The sequence below is a fragment of the Lycium ferocissimum genome, chromosome 5 (genome assembly GCF_029784015.1).
Source record: "Lycium ferocissimum isolate CSIRO_LF1 chromosome 5, AGI_CSIRO_Lferr_CH_V1, whole genome shotgun sequence".
NCBI classification, from domain to species: Eukaryota; Viridiplantae; Streptophyta; class Magnoliopsida; order Solanales; family Solanaceae; genus Lycium; species Lycium ferocissimum.
This window is the reverse complement of record NC_081346.1, coordinates 69,257,872-69,268,022: the sequence shown is the minus strand read 5'-3', so window position 1 is coordinate 69,268,022 and position 10,151 is coordinate 69,257,872. Positions and strand designations below refer to the sequence as shown.

Sequence of the window (10,151 nt, the reverse complement as noted above, 5' to 3'; positions counted from 1 at the left end):
GGCGCGGATGTGCATATTTATGGTTAAATGGATCTATCGCCGACGCCTCGGCAATATAATATATATTCTATATTTTATGCATTTATGTATATATATAAATGAGTAAGGGAAGTTAAGAAAGCCGGCACCCGCAAGGGCACCTATATATACGGGTTATGTTTCTATCCCGGGACTTGAGTCGTAATTCTTTTTATGTCATTATGCATGATTTATGTTCTCGTATATTACTATTCATGCCTTACATACTCGGTACACTATTCGTACCGACGCCCTTTTGTGGGCGTCACGTTTCATGCCGCGCGGTCGGCAGACAGCGGATTTGATCCTTAAGAGCTCTACCACCCGCCCGCTGCAGCGGCGCTCCGTTGTTCGAGCCTCACTCCGTGGTACTCTTTTGTGTATATATTTTCGGGCACGATAGTATTTCGGTCCTTTCTATGTATAAGTGTATTATGTCTAGAGGCTCGTAGACAGATATGTACGATCATTATGTATAGTTAAAATGTGGTATTTTGGCATCCTAATGCCGTTGTATAAAGTGATAGCCGAAGCTAATCGGTCTATGTTTCTAATGGCGTATTGCTAATGTTAATGTTTAGTTGGAAAAAAAAAAAGGGCACCGTTCATACGACTTGTTAAGAGGTACAGGTACAATGATAGGTAAGGAGTGCTCGGTACGAGTATCGGGTTCCCGTCACGGCCCCTAGTTGGGTCGTGACAATAATAATAATAATAATAATAATAATAATAATAATAATAATAATAATAATAATAATAATAATAATAATAATAATAATAATAATAATAATAATAATAATAATGTTAATAAGGAGTAAGGGCAAAAGAAGGGGTCTCGTACCCGTGATTTGACGGGCATTTGAATGAGTACCGGTGTTATATATGGGTAGTTGTGTAGTTATAGATTGTAATTCGAGAATGCCAAAGCATGTGGGCTTAGCTGATAACTATTTGACTTGATTTACCTGCTATGTGCATATATCACTACATTAAACCCACATATTCGTGTTAATCGAGCTAATTGTGTTATTCTGCACGGTACATGGTTGTAAGTGATTTGCATTTGTGATCATCCATATTTATATATGATGGTGGTCCACGCAGTTATGGCTCGACCAATCTCTTTAGATCGGTTTGATTTGGAGTGATATGCATAAGGAAAATGGTTGCGGCGGATTTGTGATATGCCAAAGGGAAATGGGTCCGGCGGATATGTGTATGCCGAAGGGAAATGGTTCCCCTGTGGGTGGTCACGTCTCTCGTACAATCCCGTGGAGCTCCGTGTATATACAGATTGTGGATAGTAAGTAAATTGCATTGCATGGTATCTTTTAACTAATTTACTGATTTTCTTATTACCTGCTTACTTGATCTTTGACCTTACTTGGCACTTGATTTATCTTCTAACTTGTTAATTGAACGGTCCGGAGTAAGGTAAGCCAGATTATGCTAAAATGACACTTTCTTAATAACGTCGTCACTACTTTTTCGTTGTCGTTGTATGAGATATACTGAGTACACGTGCTTCCCGTACTCATACTACACTTGTTGCACTCTCTGTGGTGCAGATTCGATTTCTGGCACGAGTGATGGGTCTCGTGGAGCCATCTGTGTCTGAGGCATTTGACATCCGGAAATCGTGGTGAGCTGCTTGGCTGATCCGCAACACCATGCTCCCTCTATCTTTTATGCATTCCTATCTTTATATTTCATTCCAGATAGTCTAGAGTGATTCCATAGTGTATTTATTTTCTTAGTGGCTCTTGTACACATGACACCAGTCTTGGGTGGTATTTTGTTATTTCCGCACTTTGGTTATTAGTAAAGACTTGATTATGGATATTTAAGCGTCGTCACTTTACTTTCCGCTTAATTAACTTAAATGAATTGAATTTGGCTTACCTATTGGGTTGGGAATAGGTGCCATCACGGCTAGTGATTTAGGGTCGTGAGATTAAAGCATTTAGTTTGAGGGTATCCTTGAGCCAAAAAAGAAGGTTGAAGGTATTTTAGACCAAAGGTGGAAGGAAGGTATTTTTGCGCCATTTTCATACATTAGGAATATTTTTGGCCATTGTTCGATGTAGAAATCCGGGAACAAGGATCTTTAGTATCTAGTCAAGCCCGGCCGCCTTAGTAAATGTTGAGCCAATAGTGGGCCTTTAAACCACAAGCCGCATTTTGCGGGTTAGTCGGCTAACCAGACCCACTTGTCAGGTTACCGTCACAAAGAAAAGTCGCAAGTTTAAAAGTCTTTGCTTTGCCTTAAAATATCTGATGGCTTACCCGACCCAATAATCAGGACAACAAAATAATGATACTATGCTATTTTAAAAGGATAACGACGTTAGGATAAGTGAAGACGCAAACTACTACTGAAAGAGACGTTGAAAGATTTATCAATTGCCCATTTTCAAGTAGAGAATAATATAAGCAGAATATACTCAGTGTAACTTTGTTTCATATAAGAGAGTGATCATAGCAAATATTTTCCCTAGAATCTGTAGGTGTAACGAGTGGAAAGCAGACTTCCCAACGGACGATCAAAATTGGAGATAAATCCTACCCGCGGTCCTACCCGTGGCTAGAATGATGACTATTACTAAAAGTGATTACAATAATCGTTCCAACACTGAAAAGAGACTTCCCATACTCTCAAGACTGCATATAATCTATAATTTGTCCTTGGAAGGACACAATTGATGGGTAACAATAAGTTTTTGTTCAAAATATAAGAACGTGGATTACAACAACATATATTATATACAGGCAGTAGTTACAATAATAGATTAGTTTAGTAGGGTTCCAGGTACTTGTTAAATCCTCCATCTGATGGTCGGCTAGTGAGGGCAGGTCTCATTGCAACAATGGCAGACTCATTTGCTCCAGCTCTCAGAGCAGCCCTACCAGCTTCCAAGAACCTGTTGACTGCATCCTCTACGTATTGATTAGCTTCACCGACATTCATGTTCCGTCCAATATCAGGGTAGCTTTTGAGAACATGATCACCATTAAGCTGTGAAGCAAGCTGGATCATTTCTATTTGAAATTCAGACAGTTTTACATCTTCTCTTGGTCCCCATGGTCTCAGATTTATCTTCACCTCGGCAAGTTTCTCTGCATATAGATCAAATCATTATGGTTAACCGGCTCTTGTTTAGTATGAATAATTTGGAATGGCTACTAATGACCAAAGATATCTAAGTTATTGCAAACCTTAAAGTAGTAAATAAAATGTTCCTTTTAAAAGCGTCGAAGCTTCTAGATGAAGTTCACATATTACAGCATGGTAGTAAATCAAGCAGAGGTCCTAAGTTCGAGGCTACATCAAGCCATAAACATAAATATTCACATACTTGGCTCAACAAAAAAAAAAAAATAAGCCACACGTGAGGGGGCGCGTTGCAGACCTAAATAAAAATGTTCACTCTCTACCAACTTAAGGTTTTAAATGAAGTGATTTTACACAATTCAACATAGTATACAGTGTAGACCCGCTCGGAAGATCCAACCTTTGGCTATATCAGATCAGATGTGTTCTATCAAATTCAGGCCAGCACTCATAAAAGATAAAGCACTCAATTCTTCTTCCTCCCTACATCCTGAAAGCTTAGCTATCTGTTTTAGCAAACCATACGACTGAACAAAGCATAGTCGCAGCTTTTACCAATGCATGAGATGGAAAACATCCCACTGCCCTAAATGATGAAATAGAATTACAACTCGAAAGGCTCAAAAGAAGATTCTATTGAAGACGGGACCAACGGGTTCATGAGGAAGCCAATAGAGCTCCACAAGGAGGTGTTAAACCAGCTCATCCAGGAGGAAAGCAGCAGTGTTTTGATAGTTATAGTAGTCAGAGCACCTTAGAAGTCCTAATAAGCGTCTTGCATTAGAATACCTTAACCATATGTATGTGAAGAATTTTAGCAAGAATACTTCTACTATATAGTGTTTCCTAAAGCTTTTTCAACATCTAAAAGCAGACTGGTAACTACTTTCCCATCTTCTAAGTAACTATCAGCCAGTCCGTATGAAGATGGAATTTTCAGTATTAAGCATGCAATAATTAAGAAAGTAGCTAACTATTTGTTCAGGGTTTACTGAGCGTACAAACCTGGACAATCATTACGAGGAGTCTTACGCAGGCGGAAATAGTTCTCGAAGCTCCCAGCCCATGTGTCTCGCTTGGTTAAGAAACTTGATTTCAGATTAAAAAGTTTTTTTACAGTCGCTGGAACGGAAGAGTGCTCAAACTGTGAAGATGGCTTTGGACCAGTTGGCTCATGGATCACTGCATCAAACATATTGATCAGTTATGTTTAAACATTCCAATCCACCTGCACCAATAAAGCTATTGCAGACAAGGAAAAGAGAACAATAAAAGAGAAGGTAAGATAGACCAATATAGCATAATAGAACTAGTGATTTATTACTTATCAAAGAGATAAATTTACTGATTTATCCCATAGCTTTTGCAAGCTGCAAGCTGCAAACTTTAGGTGCTCATTGAACTTCTCGATCAATACAGAAAATACTAGTAATTAAATTTCTAGAGGCATGAACAAAGCAATTAATAGAGTAGCATTCGTATGTTCCTTTTTAGGCTATTTTAGATGTGCTCTCCACTATCAAAAGAGGACATCTGTCCCATAAAAATGTGGGGGCAGTGTGGGTGAATGCGCGGCTTTTGAGGTTAAATTTTGTCTAAATCTTCTATGCCAAATCACTAAGCCCATATTTATCTCACTGTATGTAATTCTGCAAGTGTAACTTTTGGAAACGTATCAACAACAAACTTGTAGATGGCTGTAACTCATTAAATAGTACTTACAAATATGCGCCAGTTTCACATTATACAAGAATATATGTTAATGACGTTTTCTTCTGCACACAAAGGTAACTTGACATATGCATCTATAATGTACCAAGGATTTAATTTCAGCAGAAGACCAATTTTTAAAGTTTGAAGGGCTTGCTGGCAAATTTCTTATTTTAGTAAGACAAAGTAGAACCCGAGGTATATTATATTCACAACCGCGCTAACACAGTGCAAGTTGTTCAAATCTAGTGCAGTAAAAGCTCGCTGAACGGCCAAACCCAAAGAATAGCATAGTCTTGTAAAGTTGTAGTCACACACACCCTTTTTTCGCAACATAGTCATAACTCATAAGCTGCAACTCCTAGATAATTTACTAAGATTCTCATATCAAACGCACCAGTGAGTCAGTCCTATTCCTCTCACCTCATCACATATATTCCTTCTTCACAAATGTTAAGTAGATATCAACAACAGTTAAATGATGATGAAATGAAATAAGTACGCAACAAAATAACTGACCAGTGGCCTTGTCAATCCATGGTGAAATTAAGAAAGCAGGGACACGTACACCCAAGCGGTCAAATCTGAAATAATATGGTGGAGGACCAATGATCCCATCAGGATTAGGCACCCCAGAAACAGGAGTTGGTACATGATCAAAGAAACCACCATGTTCATCATACGTAATCAACAATGCCATTTCTTTCCACTGTGGACTTGCCCTCAACGTCTCATAAACCTCCTTCACAAATTTTTGTCCAAGTCCAACATCATGTGATGGATGATCATCATTTGCTGGGTCCACTTTAACATCAAAGTATCTCTGCTCAATCACCACGTAATTTGGTAGTTTCCCAAGTTTAGCATGGAATTTAAACTTCAACGCATAACTGTGGAACTTAAATATATGTTTGAGTTTTCTCAATGACTTGTAAAACAAAGTAGCTGGGATGTTTTGGTAATAAATTCCAAATGAAAGGCCATTTTCGTCCAAAGAATCGAAAATGGTCTTTTGAGGGAACCCATGAATTAAGTCTCTACGGACATTACTGGAAGCTCCGTGAGAAGTTGCTGAATGAACGTATAACCGGTTTGGCTGAGTTGAAGCTGGAACTGACGCAAACCACCGGTCAAAAACACCAAACTCGTTGGCTAACTCGGTGTAAACCGGTAATAAATCCGGTTTAAACCCGCTCATAACGGTTCGCTCCATACCAGGAACACCCATATTTAGAGCCTGTTGTACGAACCCGTTCATCGGAGCCGGGTTTGTGGTGGACGAATCATTCGACCCGAATATCTGTTCCCGGATAGCTTGAATGGAGTGACCCGGGTCCGAGTCAACGAAGACAGCATCATCCGAGACGAAGATTTTTGAGGAAGAAGGGTCTGAGGCATTCACTCTGTTAAACTCGGACCCATTCAGCCCATCCATGTCGGGTCGGATCTTTTGGAGCCAACCTAGGATGTGATCAAAAGACCGGTTTTCCATGACCAGAACGACAAGAGTTTTGATGGGTCCATCAATTTTGTGATGCTTGCCGCGCTTGTGGTGAAAGGGAAAGGAAAAGGAAAGGCAAGGGGATAAGAGAAGGTAAAGTAAAAAGAATGAAATAAAGCGGGTCGCCTGGAAAAACATTTTCCGGTGGCGGCAGTGACGGTAGTTAAGGAGGATAACGAAAGTGTTACCCTTTGGCAAGAAAAGTTAGTGGAAATGTCAAGACATATATAAGGGAGCCTAATGTTAGAAAATGGCATCATTTGGCAGTGGTATTCTAAGTTTTATTATTAAATTCCTACTAATCCTACTACTTTTGTCTTGGGCAAGTTAAACTTCTTACTACAGATGTTGCCTTATCTGTTTACTCCCGCTATCTCTCTTTAAGTAGCCTTTTAGCCATAAAAATTATTCACTTTTTTTCGAAATTTTTTTAAAATTTTTGGGCGTTTGGCCATAAATATGCGGAATACAACTTGAAGTTGTATTCCGGAATATTAAAAACAAGAAAAACTTATTTTTTAAAATTACATTTCACCAAAAACTACAATTTCAAAAACTATGGCCAAACACAACTCCAACTTTAAAAATTCCAAAAAAAAATGAATTTGTTTTTGATATTTATGGTGTTTAAAACTCTTTTTATATTTAGTAAGTTGACAATTTAAATATTTTATATGAGAAGTTTAAAACTACAAGATTTCAAAAAAAAAATTAGTACATTATGCATATCTTTAATTTAAGACCGTAAAATTTTAAAGTCTTTTTATATTCCTTAAACTAAAATACTTAAATTGAGATGAAGGGAATACTAGTTTTTTTCCATTTTTCAACCAGTTTGTTATACTTCCTTGTCCCAATTTATTTGAAGGGATTTGAAAATCCAAACTCAAAACCTAATTTCATAGACTCTTTAAGACTTTTTAGGATAAAATTTATTTAGTAGAAAATTAGATGAAAATAATACAAGTCAACATTGTGGACACCCAATTTTGGCCCTTCACATTTTTAATTAACTGGTCAAGCTTCTTGAATTATAAACAGACTAAAATATGTACTTACATATTTTTTAAAATTATTTCTAGTGGTATTTTGCCATTTATTTAGCAAAATAACCTAATATATATTATATGTATATTTTAAATATAATTTTTAAGTACTAATTATAGCTATATAAATTAATCACATATTATTTTGCATATATTTATTAATTTGAAAATCAATTTACGTCAAAAACAAGTGTTTTAATTGAATACATATTTTCAATAGTCAATTAAAGTCATTTACTGCTTAATTACTATAATTAGTTAATTTTTGTAAATAAATATTTTACTTTGTTAAAGTTAAGAAGCTTAATTTTTTTTTATATAAAAAGATTTTATTGATGAATATTGCGTGTACAAATCTATTTACTCCCTTGATTCTTCTTTCCTAAGTATTCTCCGTAATTCGAGGACCGTTAGTAGCGTATTTCTCGAACGTAGCATGATTTGGATTTGGATATGTGTGAACCTTCTTGGAAAGTATTTGATCTCCATGAAAGGATATTGTGGATCTTCTTAAAGTATTTGGTTGTCATGAAGTATCCGGCCACATATTGACCTCTTTTTTAATACTCATGAGTTTATGGGATATTTGAGATGTGTCTTGATCTCTTTATGAATACCCAGAGTTCATGGGATATTCGAGATAGTTAAGAAGCTTAATGGATTAACGATTCGTCTCAATTTTACTTCAGAAATTGGTTTGATTTCAAAGTTTGGTTTTTAATCTAAAAGGAATTGATCTCCAATTGAGTTAAACTGGCTTTTCAAAATATATTGGTTACATTTTAAACTAAGAACGACTATCTTTTAAATTCAGATCTTCCCAATTTAAGACTCCTAAAAATCAGCCTTCTTCACTCATCATTTTCAAACCGAATCCACACTACCCGGTCCAATAACTCGAGTTGCCCCGCCCAAACCACGTCTAAAGGGGAGTCGACCTAGAAGTCGTTCATTTCACTCCCCCATTTCAAGAGAAAAAACCCTAACAGACCAACAACCCAGTTATCAGAATACTCTGGGTAGTAACATTCTTTCCTTCTAAAATCTATCTGCAAACTCACGGGCAATTCATCTAGTCTCTGCTTGATAGCGAAGATGTCCTACATCCATTTCTCTACCCTCTGGATCCCAGTATGTGCCTTTATGAACCCATACACCAATTCTGCAAAGGATCCGATGGATTGGCGTGGCAGGAGTGCATACCAGGACAATTCTCCCTTTGTAAGGATTTCTCGAAACTTCTTGACCAGAACCGACTCGGTTTCCAACTCGGTGAGATTATTGCCCATGATCCCAGTGGTGTATACCAGGATGTGATCTCGGGGGTCAGTGGTGCCATCATATTTGGCCAGATCGAGTATCTTAACATTTTCAGGATTAGTGCCGGGGTTGCACTTTGTTTATAAGGGTGTTGGGAATACATTTTTATGTTAGCCTTAATGATTGGAGGAGCTTTGGAGATCTGGTTGAGTCGGTTGTCATGTTCCTCTAAGCATTTCATTATACACTCTATCATAACTTAGGGTGAATCGGTGGGGGTTGTCGCGAATACTGCCCCTTGTGTCTTTGCTCTCGTTCCTAAGTTGCCCGAGGCACCTAAATTTTTGAGGGCACCTTCTACGCCAGAACTTCTCGGCACAGGGTTTGTTATTCCTGTAGCTGGAGCGATTCTTGGTTGTAAGAATGCTCTCGCATAAGAAAGCATGGAGTTAATCATGCTATCTATCTTTGCGTTCATGGCTTATTGCCTGTAATATCCCATACCTTCGGGGTAAGTTAGAACTGCTCGTCATGATAACTAGGCTGCATCATAAAATATTTGAGTCATATTTTAGTCATACGCCAAGGTGGGTTAAAAGTGATTTTATATTTAAGTGAATTTAGAGCAAAAATCAATTATAGGGGTAGAAATAAAGTGGTAGAGTAGGGATTTAATTAATTGGTGTTAATTAGGATTATTTAGATAGGTGTTATTTGATTAGACATCCATGTGGATCAATGGCAATGGGTGGCTAGTGACTAAGCATACTTACAAGGTTGTGGTGGCAACTTTAGGATAGAAATATAAATGCTTGTGGACCCCATGTTCCAAATAAAAAGGATAAGAGAGTTACATTTGAGATTTCATTTTTTAGAGTAGTTAATGCTCTTAAGAAAACACAGCAGCAATATTATTTCGATAACATTAGCAGCGTGATTTCCTTCTTTTGAGCAGCAATGTAGGTCAGTTGCCTCGGAGCTTTACTCCTGTCACACCCCAATTCTGATAGGGCATGATGGGCACCCGACCCTTACTTAGAGCCGAGCGAACCCGCTGGTTCTCATTGTACTCATAATTTCACCGGACTCTTAAATCATTAAATGAAATGCATAACGAAAGCTTTTCAAAAACATTCTTTTCTTCTTTCTCAAGTCTAGTAAAATCTGTAGTCATATGAAATCTGTAAAGTAATGCAAAATGATATGTCGGCTTACATAGCCGCTTACAAGACTGACATACTGTATACATAACTCTGTCGGCAAAAGTCTCTAATGTAGAATATGATATCAAAACATAATTTGGGACAGGGCCCTAACATACCCATAATGCATCTGACTCAAATCATAAAGAAATACTCTGACTCGGCCATACTCCGAATGAAATGGAGTTTACCAATCCGGTGATAGCACTGGGAATAAAGTCGGTCTCCGTATAATCTTTCCGCAAAATAATGCGGGCACCACGCGTAGCATGAACACGAGCCCCGGAGCAAAGGGATGTCGC

The 10,151-nt window shown here is 37.7% G+C and overlaps 1 protein-coding gene across 1 annotated transcript; it reads right to left on the bottom strand.

The window, feature by feature from the left end:
• Positions 1-2,668: 2,668 nt before the first annotated feature.
• On the bottom strand, positions 2,669-6,565 carry LOC132057203 (non-specific phospholipase C1). Its single transcript, XM_059449685.1, has 3 exons — positions 5,360-6,565; positions 4,136-4,312; positions 2,669-3,135 (listed from the first exon to the last, which is right to left on the bottom strand). The coding sequence occupies exons 1-3, from the start codon at positions 6,477-6,479 to the stop codon at positions 2,813-2,815; spliced, it is 1,620 nt and encodes a 539-aa protein (XP_059305668.1). The 5' UTR covers positions 6,480-6,565; the 3' UTR covers positions 2,669-2,812.
• Between the last annotated feature and the right edge of the window lie 3,586 nt (positions 6,566-10,151).